Source organism: Pongo abelii, chromosome 1 (assembly GCF_028885655.2).
Source record: "Pongo abelii isolate AG06213 chromosome 1, NHGRI_mPonAbe1-v2.0_pri, whole genome shotgun sequence".
NCBI lineage: Eukaryota > Metazoa > Chordata > Mammalia > Primates > Hominidae > Pongo > Pongo abelii.
The window spans coordinates 121595912-121618602 of NC_071985.2; the positions used below are offsets into that span (position 1 = coordinate 121595912).

The 22691-nt window shown below is 37.8% G+C and overlaps 2 protein-coding genes across 8 annotated transcripts in view; one reads left to right on the top strand and one right to left on the bottom strand.

The window, feature by feature from the left end:
- The window catches only part of CEPT1 (choline/ethanolamine phosphotransferase 1), a 45757-nt gene extending 45336 nt beyond the window's left edge, over window positions 1-421 (bottom strand). For both annotated transcript variants that reach the window (XM_054529634.1, XM_063728183.1), the window contains exon 1: window positions 325-421. The gene's annotated coding sequence lies outside the window, so the exon portion shown is untranslated. The remainder of the gene's footprint in view (window positions 1-324) is intronic.
- Window positions 420-22123, top strand: DRAM2 (DNA damage regulated autophagy modulator 2). 6 transcript variants are annotated; one of them, XM_024243286.3, is made up of 10 exons: window positions 420-550; window positions 2483-2546; window positions 7967-8111; window positions 8476-8620; window positions 13753-13820; window positions 15178-15317; window positions 19359-19536; window positions 20074-20156; window positions 21137-21229; window positions 21767-22123. In XM_024243286.3, exons 4-10 carry the CDS (start codon window positions 8490-8492, stop codon window positions 21872-21874), a joined length of 801 nt encoding a protein of 266 aa, XP_024099054.2. In that variant the 5' UTR covers window positions 420-550; window positions 2483-2546; window positions 7967-8111; window positions 8476-8489; the 3' UTR covers window positions 21875-22123. The 6 variants fall into 6 exon arrangements, with proteins under 6 accessions (XP_024099054.2, XP_054385618.1, XP_024099076.2 ...); XM_054529643.2 differs by lacking the exon at window positions 7967-8111; XM_009246484.3 differs by lacking the exon at window positions 2483-2546 and having other exon boundaries at window positions 433-550.
- The last annotated feature ends 568 nt before the right edge of the window (window positions 22124-22691 follow it).

Below are 22691 nucleotides of genomic sequence, written 5' to 3' on the forward strand. Positions count from 1 at the left end.
CTAGCAGGCGGGCTTCGGCGCCAGCGGCCAGCGCTAGTCGGTCTGGTAAGGTACGCCGAAGTAGGGGCGAAGGGACAGGCCCCAGCGCTTGCAGCCCGCTCCCTCTAGAAGGGTGCGTCAGAGGGTGGGCTCTGGCAGCTCGGGGAAGTGGGCGCAGCCTGGAGCCCCCTTACCCGCGTCGCAGGCGCGCGAGACTCCTGCTGGCCCTCATTGCCTCCGGGGGCTACCTTATTCCAGGCGCCAGAGGGGCTGGTTGGGGCGGGAGCTGCGGGGGTTTCCGGGGGCGGGGATGAGTGCAGCTGGGCTCAGCTCCCCTTGCGCTACCTTTCTGTCCTCTTCCTTGGTTTCCCCTACTCTCCTCCTGCCCCAAGCAGTGCCTGATGCCGAGTTCTGTGTCTCGCGTCTTTTCCTGGTCCCAGGCAAAGCGGAGCGGAGATCCTCAAACGGCCTAGTGCTTCGCGCCTCCGGAGAAAATCAGCGGTCTAATTAATTCCTCTGGTTTGTTGAAGCAGTTACCAAGAATCTTCACCCCTTTCCCACAAAAGCTAAGGTTGAGTACACGTTCCTGTTGTGAGTTCTGGGTTCAGATAACCTTGGTGGCTGGAGGGAGCGGGGGGGGGAGGGGAGAGTTTGAAATTATGATCCCTGGTGACCTTGTGTTTACACAAAGCTCAGTCTTCTGCACTCAATTCTATCGCAGCGGGTGGGTCTCACACAGAAAGGAAATTGCTGGTCCTGGGTATCTTCACAACCGTGCTTTATAGTAGGATACATCTGAAAAACACAGCAACACTGTAGAAATAATCTTTCCAGTTCTCCTAAATTTTAATTTATAGATCAGTAACCAAATGCAACTCTGTATTTTGCATTGCATTATCGGATTGTCCTCATTTCTCTTAGTGTAACATTTGATGCAGCTTATTAAAAAACTTAATTTTCTAGACTCTTTAGGATTTAACCATTAGGAGAATATTATGTTTGTCAGGAGGCCAAGTTAGAATTTAGAAAAGTAAGTATTTTTAAATTATATTTTGATTTGAGCCTGATGGTTCTGTGCATCTCTAAAAGCAGCTTAGGGCTTTCTGACCGTTCACTTGGAACTTCCAGAATTTACTTTCTTAATTCTTAGCATTCACCACTTGGCGAAGACAGCATGAGGAATTCATTTTATTACCACGGGTATTTAAATATTTGTTAAAAAATTGTAATCACAGTTTTGATTCATAGAACTTCAAAGAAAGCAGAGAAGATAGGTTAGAGATGTAAGACTTTTTCTTTTCTTTTCTTTTTTTTTAATGGAGTCTCGCTCTGTTGGCCAGGCTGGAGTGCAGTGGCACGACCTTGGCTCTCTGCTACCTCCGCCTCCCGGGTTCAAGCGATTCTCCTGCCTCAGTCTCCTGAGTGGCTGGGATTACAGGCGCCCTCCACCACGCCCAGCTAATTTTTGTATTTTTAGTAGAGACAGGGTGTCACCATGTTGGCCAGGATAGTCTCAATCTCCTGACATCGTGATCCGCCCGCCTGGGCCTCCCAAAGTGCTGGGATTACAGGCGTGAGCCGCCGCGCCCGGCCTGCAAGAACATTTTTATAAACATTCTTACTGCCCTGTGAAATTTATTCCTGCATACTCTCAATTATTTTGAGAGGTGTTTTGAATTATGAATCATTAAAATTCTAATTTTGTTTGTTTGGCAATTACTCAGCAATGCTTTCAGGTTTCAAAGGCAAAAACACATTGACAATTAGTCTTCCTCACCTAGTCCATGCATTTAAATTCCTCAGTTGTCATTCGCAAACTGGTAAACCATTTCAAGCCCTGCTTCTATAAATTGTCAGTTTAAACAACTAGGACTCTCCAAGCCTAAGGAGATACGAATCCAAGATAATTCGTACATAGAAAAAATTCATACATAGAAGTTGTACTCATACCTGTGGCCTTATGACTACATAATTAATAAATCAGCTATCATTATTATATTGTATGCTTATTCTACTCCACTCCAAGGAACAACTCTTTGAGTACTGTAACTCAGAAGCTAAGTAAATTGCCTGAAATCATAGAGTTGGGTAGTAGTAAAGGTGGGACTTGCGTTTAGAGATATCTCATCTCACAGCTGTGTTCTTTACATCACATGGACTTGAAATTGCTTTATTTTGCTTAATAATCTTTTTTTTTTCCTCATGTTGTCTATGGGAGAAGACTCAATGATATTTATTTTTTCCTCTTTAAGATAGTGAAGGTGTTGGATGTGAGAATGCATATGAAAATTTATATCCTAGAATTAAAACATTATTTAATTCCAGATGGTACAACATCATTGTAAAAAACTCAAGTGTCAACTCGTAAAAGAAAAATAACCTGTTAACAATGCTGTAGCCTAGTATTCTGCCCATGAACAATATTGGCGTGTTGATTTAAAACTGTACATGTTTAAAATTGTGTGGATTGAGAGAAAAATTATTTTCTTTGTATGGATTTTAGGATTTACAAAAGGTGCAGGTATGAGCAGATCTGAAGACTAACATTTTGTGAACTTGTAAAACAGGTAATTCATTTTTCACATTAGAAGAGGAACAAGTACATACTGATCATCTCTGAAAATAAGTATCTTATTTAATCCTTGAATAAACCTCTATGAAATGGGTATTATTTTATACTATTTAACAGATAATACTAAAAGCTACCGTTTATTATGCACCAGTAATCTGTTAGGTTCTTTGCTTGTGCTTTCAGTATAAGCTGTACAAAGACTACTCTGCACAGTCCAATAGAACTTTTCCACAATCATGGAAATGTTCTTTTTTTTTTTTGAGACAGAGTCTCGCTGTCGCCCAGGTTGGAGTGCAGTGGCGTGATCTCGGCTCACTGCAGGCTCCGCCCCCCAGAGTTCACGCCATTCTCCTGCCTCAGCCTCCCGAGTAGCTGGAACTACAGGCGCCCGCCACCTCGCCTGGCTAATTTTTTGTATTTTTAGTAGAGACGGGGTTTCACCGTGTTAGCCAGGATGGTCTCGATCTCCTGACCTCGTGATCCGCCCGCCTCGGCCTCCCAAAGTGCTGGGATTACAGGCCTGAGCCACCGCGCCCGGCCAGTCATGGAAATGTCCTAAATTTTTACTGGAGTGCAGTGGCACGATCTCAGCGCACTGCAACCTCTGCCTCCCAGGTTCAAGTGATTCTTCTGCCTCAGCCTCCCAAGTAGCTGAGACTACAGGCACCTGCTACCACCCCCGGCTAATTTTTTGTATTTTTAGTAGAGACGGGGTTTCACCGTGTTGGCCAGGATGGTGACATGTGGCTTTTGAGCATTTGAAATGTGGCTAGTGTGACTGAGGAATTAAAAATTTTATTTAATTTTAATCTATCGAGATTTTAATTTAAATAGTTACATGTAGCAGTGGTTGCTATATATCAGATGGTACAATCTGTGCTGATAACATTATTCCATTTTTCTTTTTTTTGTTTTTTTTTGTTTTTTTGGTTTTTTTTTGAGATGGAGTCTCGCTCTGTTGCCCAGGCTGTGGTGCAGTGGCACAATCTCAGCTCATTGCAACTTCTGCCTCCCAGGGTCAAGCGATTCTCCTACCTCAGCCTCCATTCTCCTACTTCCTCCCCAGTAGCTGGGATTACCGGTGCACGCCACCATGCCTGGCTAATTTTTGTGTTTTTAGTAGAGACGGGGTTTCACCATGCTGGCCAGGCCTGTCTCAGAACTCCTGACCCCGTGATCTGCCTGCCTCGGCCTCCCAAAGTGCTGGATGACAGGCCTGAGCCATCGCACACAGCCTCACATTATTCCATTTTTCAAAGGAGAAACTGGTTCAGAGAAGTTATGAAGCTTGCTGAAGTTCACAGTTTTATTAAAAAAAAGGTTTTCAGCAGAGGAATACTTTAGGAATGTTAATTAGGTAATGCAGGTGGAATGGGTGAAGGGGAAGGAAAAAGCAGATAGGCCAAGAGAATTGAAAGTCAGAATCACATGGTTACAGTGTGAACTGGGAAGAAGAATTGTTTAAATGACTTGTAGAAATAGAATTGCCATCGCTTGGTGACAGCATGTGAGGACTTCATAAGAGAGAACCTAAGATTCCTCTGAAGTCTTAGAATCCTCATAACCTGAAAAAGGTAATGTTTACTGAAATAGAAAAATCATGAATAGTTTTGGGAAATAAAAGGATTTTGCTTTGGCTGTTCATTCAACAAATAATTGAGTGATTACTATGGGTAAGGTCCTCTGCTATGCTTAGGTAGAGAAGTGGAAGGATTTTATTCCCTAAAGACACCGTCCTCAATTTTCATACTGTAGAAGATAATGAGCTCTAAAAGATGTGAAAATCAAGTGTTCTCAGAGAAAGGGGTGCTTATTTCTACATACAAAGCGCTTAGGTAAAGTTATCTGTGGAAGATAGCATTTGAGCTTTTGAAGAAAAGGAAGGATTTAGACATGTAAAACAAAGTGGGAGGAGATTTTGCTACTAGCAATGAGGTGGACAAAATATTTGAAAATCCCTTTTACCAATACACCTAAATGCTGAATAAATTACATTAGCTCATTAAATTCATGACAGGTCTTCTACGAAAGACAGGGAAATCTCCAGGGCTAAAAAGTTAAAAAAAAAAAAAAAAAAAAGAGCTGAAACTAGAGTAGTATACTAGCAGTGTGTTTCCTTTGGGGGCATTTGGCTGATAGCAGAAATAGAGCACAATCAGGGACAGGTGACAGGCTGCTCTCTACCCAAAGCAGAGAGATAGAATTCATATCCCTATAACCTCCCAGGCACATGCTTCAATGGGTGCCATTCCATGGTAGTTGGTGTAAATGGTACCTGTGTTTCAGGGGGTGATGTTTAAGTATTTCTACTTGAAATTGTGCAACTCATGGTATTGGAGAAGCACCTTCCCCCAAATTCAGCCAGGACCCACAAAAGTCTACACACTCAGTCATAGGTGGGCCAGAAAAATATCTCCCTCCTGGCAAAGGGAGATCACAAAGAAATTTGTTCATTTTAATCACAGCTCCAGGTGGGGGAATAAAGATACCACCTGAAAACTTGAAACTGGAGGGTCTGCCATCACTCATTCAAGGTTCAAATTTACATATCTACATGGTCTAAAAAACCAGAAGCCAAGAAATTAACATAAAGTTGGCCCGGGTTGGTAATGTGCCATACTGTCTGGAAAAAACAAATATGGATCCTCTCTGTAATGACTCACCCTTAGTTAAGCCTTTTAGAATACTCCCAGATTTTAAGATTGTCCAATATAGGCTCAGAGTCAAAAACGGTAAAACATATGTGCAAGGGACAGCTAAACTGACATAGACTCCTAAGGACTTATGGGAATGATCAGAAACAAATTAACATTTAAAGAGATGAGAAATGAAAAAATTAAAGATCTAGAAATGATTCAAAATTATGTAAATTAAGAACTCTTGTCCTGGAAACCTATGCTGGGGAAAGCACCAATAGGATTTTGGCAAGGACTTGTCATGATTAACTGAATAGATGAAGAAAAAAGATATTGATGGGATGTTAAGGACTGACAAGGAAAAAGGAAGAGAAAAGAGAAGATTATGAAATGCAAATGTATATATTTAGCAACAAATCAGATGGCCAGAGTAAATGACAAATACCAACCAAAAATGGCTGAGATTTCATTCTTTAGAAAGTCAGTCTCAGATGAGGAAGCTGTAAGTATTCACAAAGTTCATGGAAAACACTAAATTTCTTTAGGTCATCAAAAAAATATGAGAAGATACTCCTTCAAACATGAAATTATTCTCACATGCATAGGAGTATTCTAATTTAAAAGTATTCTTATATTTTTAAAAATTAAATTTAAAAAATTAAAAGCATGAATTTGTACCAATGTTTCTTAATTCACATTATTGACTCATTATTACTTAACAACATCCTTAATCTGGAATTCAAGGAAGAAAGTGGTGATGTGGGGTATGGGTGTATTTAGGCCCTCTGTCTCCGCCCCTGTTCCTGCCGCCCCAATGTAGAAGCTGGAAATATAATAATGAACAGAACAGTTGTTTCCTGTTCTCACAGAACTTAAAGTTTAGTGAGGAAGAGAAAACCAAACAAGCAAGTTAAATGTAATGAGTGCCCTGGTTGAGGAAGTAAAGGGTGCTGTTAAAAACAAAGCAGGGACACTCAACTGAAGCTGGAAAGATTAAGCCTTGAAAAACATAAAAGTTAACTGGGTAGTAGTGTTCTAGTCACCATGAAGGTCTGAAGGTGTGCTAGAGAGCATGACACATTTGAAGATCTGCAAGAAATATGCTCTGGCAGTGTGGCATAGTTGATTGGGCACTAGAATCAAATTGCTTGAGTTTGAATCCTATCTCCACCACATCCAGCTCTATGACCTTGGGCAATTGTCTTAACCTCTGTAATTCTGTTGAGGAAAGTACATTATTTCATGTATTTAAGGTGTTTAGTAAACACTGCTAAGGCATAGTAAATGCTAGGTGTTTGCTTTTGTAATGATGAGATGATGATAGCTAGAGCAAAGAATTGAGAACCAAGCATGGCCAGAGGTGAATATAGAAAGATAAGTAAAGACAGACTGGGCATGGTAGCTCACGCCTATAATCCCAGCACTTTGGGAGGCCAAGGCAGGTGGATCACTTGAGGTCAGGAATTCGAGACCAGCCTGGCCAACGTGGTGAAATCCCATCTCTACTAAAAATACAAAGATTAGCCGGACGTGGTGGCAGATGCCTGTAATCCCAGCTACTCAGGAGGCTGAGGCAGGAGAATCTCTTGAACCTGGCAGGCTGAGGTTGCAGCGAGCCAAGATTGTGCCACTGCAGTTCAGCCTGGGTGTCACAGTGGCACTCTGTCTCAAAAAAAAAGGTAAGTAAAGACAAGATGATGCAAGGACCTTATGGACCATGTTAAGGAGCAAAGACTAAGGGTATAGGGGAAACCATTGTAGGAGAATAAGGGAATCAGATTGGTATTTTGAAATTAGAAGGATTACTTTGGTTTTAGAGTGGAGTCTAGATTGGTTTGGTCAAGACTGGAGGAGGATTGAGTAATAGAAAAACTAGGCTGGGCTGGGTGGCTCATACCTATAATTCCAGCAGTTTGGGAGGCTGAAGTGGGAGGATTTCTTGAGCCCAGGAGTTTGATACCAGCCTGGGCAACATAATGAGACCTCATCTCTACAGATAATAGTTAGCTGGGCATGGTGGTGCGTTACTTGTGGTCCCAGCTACTTGGGAGGCTGAGGTGGGAAGATCACTTGAGCCAGGGAGGTCAAGGCTGCTGTTAGCTGTGATTGCACCACTGCACTCCAGCCTGGACAACAGAGTGAGGCCTTGTCTCAAAAAAATAAAAGATAAAAATAAAAGAAGAAAACCCAACCAAAGTGTTTTTCCTGTTCTCACAATAATCAACACAATACTTCTCTGATCATCAAGAAGTATGGAGATTTCTCTCCACCAGCCGACACCAATTGGATGTCCCCTAATTCAATTCTGATGGTATCTACCTAGAGATAGCATCAGATCACACTGGTTGAGGGCTCAGTCCCACTAGATTACCTCCCAACTTCTGACACCAATCACAAGCTGGGGTTGTCTTACCCATGTTTCTAACTGACTGGCTATAAACTAAGGTTCTCACTACCCCCTCCTTGTGTTTGATTAATTTGCTAGAGTGGCTCACAGAATTCAGGGAAATGCTTATATTTACCAGATGCATAAGGCAAGGGATATGGAAAGGGGCACGGAGCTTCTGCGCCCTCTCTGGGTATGCCATCCTTCAGGAACCTCCGCATGTTTGGCTATCTAGAAGCTCTCTGAACCCAGTCCATTTGGGTTTTTATGGATGCCTCATTACACAGGCATGATCAACTTAACTTTCGTCCTCTCTCTCTGCCTTTCTGGAATTGAGGATGGAGGGCCGAACGTCCAACCCTCTAATTATGCCTTGGTCTTTCCTGTGACCAGCTCCCATCGTAAAACTATATGGACTGCAAGCCTTATTAGCATATAGAAGACACTCCTATTACCCTGGAGATTCCAAGCGTTTTAAGAGCTTTTTGCCAGGAAATGGGATGAAGACCAAATACATATGTATTTCACAATATCACAGGTACCCCTTAGGAAGTTATAATAATTGACCAAGAGATGATGGTGGTTTGGGTAAAGTAGTGACAGTGAAGATGGAGAAAAAGGGTAGATTTGAAATAAATTTAGGAGGTAGTATAAACAGTACTTGGTACTTTCCATGGGAAGATGGGACAAGAAAGCAAGTTTCTAGCTCTGTCAAGTGGGTGAATCTTTGTTGCGCTCACTAAGAAAGGGAAGGAGAGCGAATGTTGGGGTATGGCATGAGGGATGATTTCAGAGGTGAAACAGCTTGGGGTGGTAAGTACAAGGCTGTGGGCATGGATGGCTAAAGTAGGATGAGGAAACTCTTGTGAATTATCTTTTCTAATATCTTTTCTCTATTTCAGAAAACCTGTTTGAAATGTGGTGGTTTCAGCAAGGCCTCAGTTTCCTTCCTTCAGCCCTTGTAATTTGGACATCTGCTGCTTTCATATTTTCATACATTACTGCAGTAACACTCCACCATGTAGACCCGGCTTTACCTTATATCAGGTAAGTGAAATGTATTCTTTGTATAGGAGACTCTTTATGTCTCATTCTTATTTTAACATTGAAGCCAACATTTAATGTTAGCCTTTTAAAAATCAGATTTTACATTGGCATTACAACAATAAAGGGAATATAAAAAGGAACTTGAATTTGGCTTTTTCTTTGTGATAGAGAAATGTAGAGACAGCCCAATAAGATTCAGTTTGTGAACTGGTTCTTGAACTGTGACTCTTTAGTGCCTTGTTTTCTAAGTAAGTATTTGAAGTTGTTTCAGAATATAGAATTGGAATTATTCGCCCCTTAAAATTAAAAAATAAATGCTACAAACAATAATAATGATATGAAAAGATAATGGAAATGACAAACATGTCTTGATATACTTACTGCGTATGAAGTAATTTTCTTTTTTTTTGGAGATGTAGTCTAGCTCTGTCACCCAGGCTGGAGTGCAGTGGCACGATCTCAGCTCACCTCACTGCAACCTCCACCTCCCGAGTTCAAGCGATTCTTCTGCCTCAGCCTGCCGAGTAGCTGGGATTACAGGCGTGCACCACTACGTCCAGCAGATTTTTTTTTTTTTTTGCATTTTTAGTAGAGATGGGGTTTCACCATGTTGGTCAGGCTGGTCTTGAACTCCTGACTTTGTGATCCGCCCACCTCAGCCTCCCAAAGTGCTGGAATTAACAGGCATGAGCCACCACGCCCAAAACATTTTTTTCTTTTTTTTTTGAGATGGAATCTCACTCTATCGCCCAGGCTGGAGTGCAGTGGCACAGTCTTGGCTCACTGCAACTTCCGCCTCCCAGGTTCAAGCGATTCTCCTGCCTCAGCCTCCTGAGTCACTGGAATTACAGGTGCACACCACCACGCCTGACTAATTTTTGTATTTTTAGTAGAGACGGGGTTTCACCATGTTGGTCAGGCTAGTCTTGAACTTCTGACCTCGTGATCTGCCCGCCTTGGCCTCCCAAAGTGCTGGAATTACAGGCATGAGCCACTGTGCCCAGCCTCATAGAAAGCAATTTACTAAGCATTCTTCATGTCCTAAATAGTTGAATCCTTACAACAACTGGATAAGGTAGAAACTATGATCCTCATTTGAGAGAGAAGGAAATGAGGTCCAGGGAGGTCAAGTTACTTGCTCATGGGCAAATAACTCAGTTAGTGTTGGAACCAAGAATTAAACCTGGACAGTTTGACTCTAGAAGCTAGGCTCTTACTCTTTATGCTGCCTAGATATTTTTGACGTATTAAGTATCAAAATTTATTGATAACATATTTGAAATCTCACAACGAATGAAGAATGGGTAGTCAGTTGCATATACTATGTTCATAACCCTCGTTTTTTAAACTTGATCTTAGCCAAAAGGCCAAGAAGCTATAATAACCCTCTTTTTTAAAAATTGCAATAGCAATAAGTAATAATTACAACAAATTTTAAACAATACTAGAGTGGTTATAAAAATGAAAAGCAAAAATCCCTTCCTGACACCTTCCAGTTTCTATACCCTAGAGACAATTCATAGATTAGTAGATTTCCTTCCAGAGTTTGGTTTGTTTTATCTTGTTATCATGTATGTACAAGACTCTTTCTCTTTTTTTTCTCGTTCTTTCTCACTTTTTTGGGTTTTTAATTTTATTTAGTTTATAAAAAGTGATAGGATGTTGATACAGAAATTGCTTACTTATTCTTCCTTCCCTGTTTTTGGCTGTTACAAACAGTGCTATAATGAAGGTTTCATTACATATAACTTTACATACTGATGTTGATATGAGGTAGATTTCTAGAATTGAGATTGCTAGATAGGTAATAGGGCATCTACATCTTTCATTTGACATTTCCAAACATATCTTTAGAATTGTTGCATCAATTTATGCATTCACAAAAAGGATGTGAGGAAATCATAATTATATGAATGGTTTCTGAGCTATTGAGACTTAAACTTCTGTATAAAAGTTAAATAAATTACATAGGGCAGGGAGATGAAGAAAACATAATTGTGAAAATATTATTATTAAATATGATTAAGCAACTACTAGTGTTTTAATCTAGATGATTTCACCTGGAATATAGTTAGGCCTGCCCCTGAAAGTATTCAGCCTCTATATGATGCTTTTGAAACATCTGTCTCTTCACAGAGATGCCAAATTTTGTTGCTATTGTTGAGTAATATTTTTTGTTTTGTTGCTATTGTGGTTGTTTCATTTATTCATTTGTTTACCTTCAGAAAAATAACCTTTCCAACACAGAAAATAGTAATCTTTTAAAGAATGATAAATTGGAAGATTAAATTTATCTTTTAAAAATGTCAAGAAAAGATCTGGGCATTACTATCTACATGTTGTTTCCGCAGTGGTATGGCATGGCACAAAAGATACAAACAAATTGGATGCAGTTTGGGAAGATTTACAAAACCCAAAAATGTTTTAGAATTTAAGGTTCCAATTCGAGAAATAATTTGATAAATAATTACCACTCTGCTAGTGGAATATGTAGTCTAAGGAGCCACACCATTCTTTAGTAACTCCAGAAGGTACATATTTAAGATTCATGAGGGTCTTTCACAGTATTTTTTTTCTCCATCTGAGAACTTGTCTGCTTTCATTTTGAAGAACTTTTAATACAGCCAGCCCCCCATATTCATGGGTTCCACTTCTATACATCCAATCAACCACAGATTGAAAATATTCTGGGGAAAGAAATTCCATCAAGTTTCAAAACTTGAGTTTGCCAAGTGCCAAGTACTTCGTTGAATCCACAGGAATGAAGTGATGTATATTAGATATTATAAGTAATCTAGAGATGATTTAAAGCATATTGGAAGATGTGCGTAGGTTATATGCAAATACTACACCATTTTATGTAAGAGACTTGGGCATCCCCAGGTTTTGTTATCTGATGGAGGTCCTGGAACCAGTCCCCCACAGATACCAAGGGACTACTGTAATATAAGAGGCCACTTAGTTCTTTTTCTGAGTTTCACTTCCTTGATGGTACTGCATGTGATTTTCTTTAAAAAGCACCCTAGACACTTCCTTTTCTGTTCTGCCCCTTCTGCTTTTTAATTTTTCTGCTAATGAACTTAGTATTACCCTGAGGTCTTTCTCCAACATTCTGACATACATATTTAAACTCTAGTACTTATTTTTATTTCTTGTAGGCTCATTTCCTTCATCTGCAAAATGATTAAGTTAAACTAGCAAGTCTGCAAAATTCTTTTCAGTTCCTAGATCCTATCCAAAAGGTTTAGCTGTTAGCCTGGGCAACAGAACAAGACTGTCAAAAAAAAAAAAAAAAAGAAAAGAAAAAGATGGTTTAGCTGTTAACAGCCCCAGTGGACATAACCAAATGTAAATTTCACTTCAAAGACAATTTTGCTATAAGTGTGCTTCAGGTGTTCTCTTAGTTGGTTCAAATAGTGTATGCCCAAGGGAGTGACTAGCCACTGGGGTAAGAGAAGAAATATTACAACATCTATGTATATTTTTAATCTAAAAACGTTTAAACTTTGCCAATATTTAACATACAGAATAATGATAACATATATTTTGATGTTAGATGGTCAGACATTTTTTGGTGATGCTGTGACCACTGAGATGAAGTGCTATGATAATGAGGTGATGGGCATGGCTGTTTTCATTTGTAGGCCAGTGTATGTCATTCTGTCCTGAGTCAAAGGAAGGAACACTCTTAGCCAACCATCTTGGAAATGCATGCCTTTGTTAACTTACGTGTATCATTTGAAGTATAGCTATGAAAATTATGGATTTTTCTAAGAATAATACATATACATTGTGGAAAATTTGAAAAGTAGCAGGAACAAAAAACCCTTTATTCCCTCCTCCTGAAGATGGTCAAAGAGTACCAAAGTCTTTTGTATGTAAAAGATAAATTTTATTATTTTATAATTGTTTCTTTACAAATACATTATTTTTTGTTTCTCTATTTTCACTGCAGATTTTTTTCTTTTAAGAGAAAGACTCATGGAATTGGAAAATTAGAAGGAGCAATCCTTACAATTCATGTTTAATACTTTCCATTTCCTAACACCCCTAATCTAAATGTTTACTAAATTTTACGGATTCTTACCAGCTATAACTTTCTATTTCTTTTTTATCCCCATTGCATTGTCTTAGTTGAGACCCAGATTCTCTTTCCTGTAGTATGTCAATTCAAGGCCAAAGACATTGTCTTTTTAATCTTTGTAGTAGTTTTAAGAAGGGGAAAGAATATTTAATGGGTGTCTCCCATTAGCCTGCTACTGTGCTAGATGCTTAACATGCATTACCATTACATTTCATCCTTATAGTGATATGATGAGCTGGGAGGGAATTAATAGCTCCATTTTGCAAATGAAGGGAACAGTTTTAGGGTGATAAAAGGATGAACCTAAGGTCCTGCAGTAAGTAAATGGTGGGGTTTTAATCTGCCCAGGTGTGTTGCATACTGCCCTGAAAGACAGGCATGCAAGTGGATACATTGCAATGCTGTGTGGTAAGTGAGTTTATAGAAGTTCAGAAAGCATGCTGTGTGAATCACTATCTGCTAGAGGAGTTATCCAAGGTTATAGAGAGGAAGAGACTCAAAACTGTCTTGAATGTAAGCTCTGCGAGGGCAGGGGCTTTGTCTATTTTACTTATCACTGTGTTCCCGTTTCTGAAATGGTGTCTGGCACATGGTAAGTGCTTGATAGTACTTTTAAAAATTGATCAGTAGGTGAATAGGTGTTAATTGAATACAGGCATAGTCAACAAAAGGTGCAAAAAGGCAGAGTTGTGAAAAGCCTGTGGTGTTTAGGGAATATTCTGGTGGGACAGAAAAATCCATCTGCCTGAATGATGATAGGTCAATAACATAGTCTTAACATACCAAGGACAGCTTTTTAAAAATCAATATATATTGATTTCTACTATGTGGAAGAGAAATAATCTTAAAATGATGTGAGTAAAAGGTGAAGTAGGCAGATATTTGTGAACTCAAATTGTCATGTTCTCTGTATAAAATGATATGAGTTGAACTCATGGACTTATAAAAGATAAGAGGTTTGAAGTAACTTGATATTCTTATCCCTTAGAAGAAATATATGTGTTTATCTAGTGTGAGAAATCCACATACCTTCCTTTTTTTCTTTCAGTGATACTGGTACAGTAGCTCCAGAAAAATGCTTATTTGGGGCAATGCTAAATATTGCGGCAGTTTTATGTAAGTAATGAAAGTGATTTTAACAATGGTAATAGCCAAATTGCTACAGTATTTTCTTCTTTCAACACTGGAGTGTTACTTATTTTACTTTCTAGTTATACTTGAGAGTATGTTATCACTAAATAATTAATCATAATTATGCTCCTTTTAAAATAAAAACACTTTTCTAGAAATGCTGACTTACGGGAATGAACCTTTAAAAAAATATGTGTTGGATTATTCTACTATTCATTCAAATGGAAGTTGTTAAGTATAACCAAATATTCCTTGAGGACTGTAGTGGACTTCTTAAGCAACCAGTAAGGAACAAAGAGTTGTGGATGCAGCTGACCACAACTAATCCTAACTAAATTCCTTTGGGATAAACAGTTTAGATGTTTGAGAATAAAGATGGAACCATGTTTTGATTTTTGAGCAACATTCTAATGCTAAAGGGATAGAGTTGCTACTGAAGTATTTCATATCCCTGTTTATTTTGAACCAAATTTTTATTAATGGTTTACTGACATAATATTTTTCCATCAAGTGTGACTGTTTTAAATATTTGCATTCTTCTGTATATTTATTATTTGCTTGGGCCAAAAATAGAAATCAGGAAGATAATTCAACTTAAGTTCATTTCATGACCAAAGTCTTCAGAAACATGTCTTTACAAGCATATCTCTGTAATGCTTTCTACACTGTTGAATTGTCTGGCAATATTTCTGCAGTGGAAAATTTGATTTAGCTAGTTCTTGACCAATAAATATGGTAAGGTGTGCTTTTCCCCCTGTGTAATTGGCTACTATCTATGTCTTATTGAGCCAAGTTGTAATTTGAAATAAAATGATATGAGAGTGATACAAATAAGCTTTTGGGTTTTTTGCCTATGCCCATTTTATCTATATTCTATAACTAGTTAGTTCTGATTCTGATGCTAATCCTAAAAATATTTTGTGTTTTATATAACTATTTGTAAATATGAGACCCATGGAAGGCAAATGATTTGCTTAGTCACAGGAGGCATCAGTAGTTCCATAATACAACCTTAAGGTTCTCCAACGTCCACAGCATGAGCCAGGCACACAGGTATGTGCCTGCAGTCCCAGCTATCTGGGCGGCTGAGGCTGATGGATCACTTGAGGTCAGGAGTTGGAGTCCAGCCTGTGCAACATAGAGAGACCCCATTTTTTAAAAGTAAAAACAAAACTACAGCTATTTTGTTTTTTGGTTTTTTTTTTTCTTTTTATTCTCCCTGATTAATTTTAAAAGGAAAATCTGTGATTCTGGATAGCAGTGACCTTTGTGAACTCTTCATTGGCAACTTTATTTCTTGGTTATTTATTACTTTGTTGTTTTTTGGATTATCTTTTCCCAGGCATTGCTACCATTTATGTTCGTTATAAGCAAGTTCATGCTCTGAGTCCTGAAGAGAACGTTATCATCAAATTAAACAAGGCTGGCCTTGTACTTGGAATACTGAGTTGTTTAGGACTTTCTGTTGTGGCAAACTTCCAGGTTTGTGTTTTAGCCCAGCATAGGTATTTTCCTTAAGTACATAAATATACATATTAAAAGGGAAACCTGAAGCATTCAGTTACATGCTGTTGTTATTTCTTTACCTTAACAAAATAGAAATCACTTCCTTTAAATTATTTGACCCTATTAGAAATAGCTATTTGCACAACTAGAAAAATTCATATTTAAAAGTCTGAACAAATACAAATTATTTTAACTTTTTTTAGGATCCACAGGACAATTATTGGAGTCTTCATTACTACTTAGTTGGAGATTACTTCAACCAACTCACTACTGAAACAAAATTGATATAAATTAGAAGTGACACAATTACAGATTTTAAAAGTTTTGTTTTTAATATGCCTAACAATTTATAATCATTTACCTATTTTATCTACTTGTTTGGATGTTTTCATTGATTGCCTGCATTCCTAGGTGTCCTGCCTTGTATATGAGGAAATGAAAGGAAGAACTGTAGGTCTTCTAGCTTTTTCTCAGGAAAAATAATGTCAAATACTTAATGTTAAAGTAGTGGTCAACCTTTATCAAATATTTTTCAGTTCTCCACAGAGAGAGCAGTAGGAAAGAAACACTGGGCTCAACTCTGAATACAAGTAAAAGTGGGAATTCATAGCTGTGGAGCAGGGTGCAGTGGTTAGTGGATGGAAAATTACTAAGCTGGAAATGTAAGGGTTAAGAAGGGATTCTGGTTAAACTGCCTTGGTTTGTTTTGTGTTGCTATAAAAGAATACTTCAGGCAGGGTAATTTATAAAAAAAGGGGCTTATTTGGCTCATGGTTCTGCAGGTTGTACAAGAAGCATGATGCCAGCATCTGGTTATGATGAGGACTTCAAGAAGCTTACACATGATGGAAAGCAAAGCAGGAGCTGGTGTGTGCAGAGCTCACATGGCAAGGGAGGAAGCACGGGGGTGGTGATGCCAGTCTCTTTTTAACAACCAGCTCTCACAGGAATGAATAGAGTGAGAACTCATTCACCACCCCCAACCCCCCACATCAATCTATTCGTGAGGGTTCCACCCCTGTGACCCAGACACCTGCCATTAGGCCCCGTTTCCAACATTGGGGATCAAATTGCAACTTGAGATTTGGAGGGGTCAAATGTCAAAACCATAGCACTGACCTAATAGGATTCTTGGTGAAGGCAGGCCAGGGTGATTAGACATCACTTGAGGGATGGTAGAGGTGATATATTTATGGTGATCAGATACTGAGAATGGATGATTACGGCTAAACTGAACAAGATTCTTGCTAAAATTGGGCAATGCAGAGATGAACATGGCAACCCAGAAGTCAGGACTTAGTTGACGAGAGTTCAGAGGAACCTGAGCTGGGTTTGGTGAAGGAGAGAATTTTTGTCACCTGACAGTAACTCATGTAATTCCACTGACATTCATGTTTGCTAGATATGGGGGTGCAGCAGGTGTGCACAGGTCAGAAAAAACGGACCCTGGAGAAAATGTAGTTTTGCTGGACATTAGTTCCCAGCAGCCACTTTATACTATGAAAGGATAACAACAATTTGGGTGGACAACTAGCTAGCTGTCTGTGCCACAAATAGAGTTCTGCCTTCCCTAATCAGTTTCTGTAGCTCATTATTAAAAAATGTTTTGGGGAATTTCAGTGTGAGGATGGTGATTCTCTGTCGCCTGGTCAATTTAACAATGTTTCTCATCACTTTTATGGTAAAGATGAATCTCCAATATTTGTTTACACACCTCAGCAAATTCCAATAGCAGTTCTTGATAGCACCCACACAAGCTGCCTTTCCACCTTTATCTCAATTACTTAAGGTAGCCTATATACTTTCTTGTTTTGCTTTTAGCTTTTATTCTAATTTACCTTCACCATAAGAGTACCTATGGCCGTGTAATTTTTAATTAAATTACTTTTTCTCTTTTGTTAACATCCCTTCATGCAACTTTAGATGCCCTCTTCATCTTTCACTGACGGCTTTATTGCTGGGCCCTGTTTATAACCAGACCTTGTAGCATTACCCAAATATCAAACAACTGTCTTTCCTTTCTTTTTTTTTTTTTTATTCACCACTATACTAATGAGGATCTCCTTCCTTTCCAGAGTAAATGTTTACTACTTAATTAAAGTGGTGAGTGCACTGCTTCCTCCTCCACTTCCCCCTTTTCTTTTATGGAGACAAACTCTAGGTGATTTATACGGGAAAAATTTTACAAAACCAGGTCTATAAATGGTTTACCCTTGTAGGTATTGGCTTGGAAGAGAGGCTAGCACTGTGTTTTAAATGGAGTCGGGACTTAACTGGTTTTACTTCTTGAATATTTTTTGAAGACATTCACTTCTTTCCATTTCTGTCTTTACTTCCCTCCTTACTGTCTTCTTCTCAACTAGTTTAGATTTCATCATCTCTCATCTGAACTACTACCTCCTCAATGGTTCCTGTGCATTCACTCTTACATTCCTTGAATCATTTCTTCATATTGCAGTAAAAGTGATCTTTTGGAAACGTATATACATCTCATTTTGCTTCCCTGTGTCCTTGCTTAAAGTTCTACAGGTTTAAAAATTATGTGAAAAGAGATACAATCAAGAGAGAAAAAAATAATTTGCTAAACCACCAAACTGCCTAACTAACTCAAAGATCTTGTATAATCTGGCTGATGTCTACCTTTCAAGCCTAATTTTGCATTGTCCCCCTTCTTAATGTCTCCATTGTATATATCACTAGCCTTTTTGTGCTCCTTAAATAGGACAAGCTTATTTAATTTCCTCTCACATACTGTTTCCTCTGTTTGGTAGGCCATAACGCCCTTTATATCCATGGTTGTAAATTTATTATTTTTATTTTTTAGTTAATGTATTTCTTTATTAATTATAAGCACAATGGTTTTGAAATGTTCACCATTGTATCTCCAGCACCTAGCTTAGTACTTACGACAAACATGCTTTCATTAATTATTTGTTAACTTATTGAGAGAGGTTAAAGGGACTATGCAGGATTGGAAAAAATTCTCTTATTGCTATGGTTGCCTGCATTTAAAGAGATGCCTAATAATTGCTATAAGATGGTATTTGAAAAATCTAACTTAAAAATAAAAATTGAATTTCTTTTAAAACAAATTTGTATATGTTGTTCAGTAAAATAACTACATGGTAAGTGTCTTCACTACCTACTTAGAGGAATTTTTTTCTTCATACAAAATTTATCAAAGGACAGTAGTAAAATTTTAGTAAGCAGAAATCTGTATTAATTTTCTAGCACTGCCATAATAAAATATCAAACTGGGTGACTGAATAGAAATTTATTCTGTCAAAGTTCGGGAGGCCAGAAGTCTGAAATCAGGGTGTTGGTAGGGTTGTTTCTCTTATTGGAGGCTCAGAGGGAGAATCTGTTCCTGGCTTCTGGTGATTACCAGTAATCCTTGGTGTTCCTTGGTTTATGGCAGCGTAACTATATATATCCAATCAAGCTAGAGCCAAGGGAGAATATTTTAATTTCTTGAGTCTTTAAATTTTATTTACAGTTAAATTGAATTTAAATGGAAACTCCCTATTCCCAGCACTGCAGTCCATCCTAATCTTTTCTTATTGCACTATGCTTTTCCTATGACCCTTTTCACCATCAGACACACTGGAATTTCCTTATTTCTGAAGTTTATATTTATTGTTTATGTACCTTTACTAAACTCAGAGCTGGATTTTTGCCTGTTTTGTTCTCTAATGGATCTGAAGATTTAGAACAGTGCCTAGCACCTAATAGGCACCAAGTAAACATATTATTAAATGAAGAAAATAAGAAATGAATAATTCCTATTATATTTTCAGTGGAGGTATATGAAATAGTTTGGTATTACTATAATCCTCAGGTTTATGCTGAGTATTATGAAAGAAAATTACTTCAGAAAATAATTTGTTTGTAGAATTGGCCGAGCTTCTCTACTCAGTGAATGTCCTATTGAAATCTCTGGGTTGTGCTTTTAAATGTTGTGTTGCCAATGTGTTCTGAGTTTCTTTTATTGACGTATTTCTTCTCTCTGTCTCTCAGAAAACAACCCTTTTTGCTGCACATGTAAGTGGAGCTGTGCTTACCTTTGGTATGGGCTCATTATATATGTTTGTTCAGACCATCCTTTCCTACCAAATGCAGCCCAAAATCCATGGCAAACAAGTCTTCTGGATCAGACTGTTGTTGGTTATCTGGTGTGGTGTAAGTGCATTTAGCAGTATCCTTCACTGTACAATGTGGCTACACTTGGAAAGGAATTGAATGACAAGATTTAAGTAAACACTGTTGGTGCAGTGTAAGAAGCCTTTTGGTCTTTTTTTTTTTTTTTTTTTGTAGGAGGGATTCTTAGGTTCATAATACTAAACTAAAGAATTTGAAATATGAAATTCAGGTTGTACATAGTGCCTCAGTAATTGAGCTAGGAATAAAAATATTGAGCCTGATCATACTCACTTCAAAGAAATGAGGGATGAGTAAATACCCTCTCTGAGAACCATTATCTAGCTAAAGATTATGATAGAACTGCTAATTTTCTGAACAAAAAGGTGGGGTTTGACTGTGAGACCCATTTTGTTGTGACCCTCTGAGCAGCACATTTTTAGTTTTACAGTACCACTGCTGTGTAACATTAAGTCTTTAAGAAAATGGGTTTAGACCTTAGCAATAAATGTGTGAGTAATCCTTTTAGACTGTAAAGTGATTTTTGTTCTCTGAGATCTTCTCTGAGATTCTTCCTTGACTTATGTTTTTATAGTGCTGACTTTCTCATCAGTTTTGCACAGTGGCAATTTTGGGACTGATTTAGAACAGAAACTCCATTGGAACCCCGAGGACAAAGTAAGAACTTACAGTCTATAAAACTTAGTTTTATATTAAAGATGGTTATTTTGGTTGATCTTGATATGTTTTTCATTTCATCAGTAACAATGAAAGTCTTCTGGTAGAATAATCAGTTCTGTATTAAAATTATTTTCTTGATATGGTAGGGTTTATGTAGAACCTTCCATATTCTCTTGTCACCTGTGATCTATAGATATTGTCAAAATATGAAGAGCATTGCGATGGCAGAAGAGTTTTCTGAGAAATTGACTCCCCTAAATGTGGGTATAGTATATAATATGGCCAACCGAGATCATTTATGTTTTGAATACTTGTTTTCTGAATTGAAAAGACATCTTCTCCCACTTTTTGTTATCTGGAAATTGATTGTGGACTCTGCATTTAGGTTTCAATATAGTGGATATCTGAATGTAGATATAGCATCTTGGACTCTGAGAACAGAGGAAGAGGAACATATACTAAAGAATAAAATGAGTTCATCTGTTTTCACAAACCACTTGGTGGTGTTTTATTTAAGAATTAGCCCCAAATTGGGCATGTTTCTGAAAATGAATGAATGAAATAATTTACTAGATTTTCCCAGTTGTAACCCATATAGTATTTAATATCGTAAACACAGCACTTACTAAGTTTATTCTGAGCATTGTTAAACTTTTGTTAGTCGCATATTATGAATCTTAAGGCTTTGGGTAAGGCAATAGTAATTTCTCGATTGTAGAGTAAAAATGATCCTGTTCTATCTTAGCTATTTAAGTGGAAATTTTATTCGCTCCCAGTGAAACAAATAGAGTGTCATTTAGGAGGACTTCCTAATGCTGGCTGTTTAATTCTAGAGATATTATATGCCTGGTAAGTCAAGGGTTGATTTTCAGAAGCTCCATTATTTTATAAGAATTGTGTGTTTTTTATTTGAAACATAGTATATAGATCGTTTAAATGAAATTTCACAAAACTATTCTTTTTTTCCCATCACTCAGGGTTATGTGCTTCACATGATCACTACCGCAGCAGAATGGTCTATGTCATTTTCCTTCTTTGGTTTTTTCCTGACTTACATTCGTGATTTTCAGGTAAGAAGGCACAGTATTAGATTTATTCAGTCAGACTTCCTTCTCTTAGTCCAGGAAGGTGGACAAAGAGAACTTTCCATGGGCAACTCTCCCGCCTTTTTGAAAATTAACTGTTTATAATTTGGTGTCATAAACAAGTGATGTAACTTTTCAGGTAAATTGTTTCTGTGTTTAAAGAAGTAGTGTATTGCTAGCAAGATTTAGCCTTGAAAATGGGGCTATAAAATAAATTTCAGAAATTCTTACATAGAATTTGTTATCGATTCTGTGTACTTTTACATAGGTCATTCTCGACATTTAGTTTTACTGATTCTTAGTAGAAACCAAAGAAAAACAAGGAACTTTATGGATAGAGAAGCTTGGTTTTTCCAGATTTTAATTGGCACAAAGAGGATACCTTTGACAGTAAAACAGCTGTCTCACTACCATTAGAATTGATTTACATTCATAATCACAAGGTAGCCTATAGAACATATTGAAGGAGTGATCTCTCTTTAAGGAGCAAACTTCTATATATAATTTTCTTTTCTGTTCCAGAAAATTTCTTTACGGGTGGAAGCCAATTTACATGGATTAACCCTCTATGACACTGCACCTTGCCCTATTAACAATGAACGAACACGGCTACTTTCCAGAGATATTTGATGAAAGGATAAAATATTTCTGTAATGATTATGATTCTCAGGGATTGGGGAAAGGTTCACAGAAGTTGCTTATTCTGCTCTGAAGTTTTCAACCACTTAAGGCTGACAGTAACACTGATGAATGCTGATAATCAGGAAACATGAAAGAAGCCATTTGATAGATTATTCTAAAGGATATCATCAAGAAGACTATTAAAAACACCTATGCCTATACTTTTTTATCCCAGAAAATAAAGTCAAAAGACTATGATATCATAGTTTTTTATACCTTATTTAAGAGAAACAACCTGACGTGCACCAATCAGTCTGCACATCCCAACCCTTCACATTTTATAAATTATTGTAGATCATGTTTTGTTAGGAGCATTTTTATGAGAGACATTTTCCATGACTAAATAATCAGCATTAGTCAGTAAATCCTTTAGAACTGGGTTTTGAAATGGGAGTTTTATCATATTAAATCATTTCTTGTAGTCTTACATTTTTTGTTGTTGTTCTGGAATCTACCTGTAAAGGAAAGTAGACCTGGATTCATGTGGGCTCTTTCATGGCTTAAGTGTTGCCCAAGAGATTTTGTAGGTAACGATTTTTTTTTTTTTCTGGCCACAATGCCAGATACTAAGCTAATTGGTCTATCATACACATGCTTGCAGTAGTTTCATGAAGTTTAGTCTCTGGCGTGAGATTTTAATCACCAATGAAGGAGAGAGGCACCTGTAGGTAAATTTACTTTAGTCATATTTTATATAAAACAAGGGTTAGTATTCATGTAACATTGAGAAGTTTGGGAATAACAGCAGATATGATTAATAACAAAC

What these genes read in the sequence shown, in the direction of transcription:
- DRAM2 (XM_024243317.3), top strand. Translation starts at nt 6,728, where the DNA reads ATGCCTGTAATCCCAGCTACTCAGGAGGCTGAGGCAGGAGAATCTCTT. An exon ending in ACTCTGTCTCAAAAAAAAAG is followed by an intron (nt 6,867 to 8,475) that starts GTAAGTAAAGAC and finishes TCTCTATTTCAG; the next exon opens with AAAACCTGTTTGAAATGTGG. An exon ending in CTTACATTCGTGATTTTCAG is followed by an intron (nt 21,230 to 21,766) that starts GTAAGAAGGCAC and finishes TTTCTGTTCCAG; the next exon opens with AAAATTTCTTTACGGGTGGA.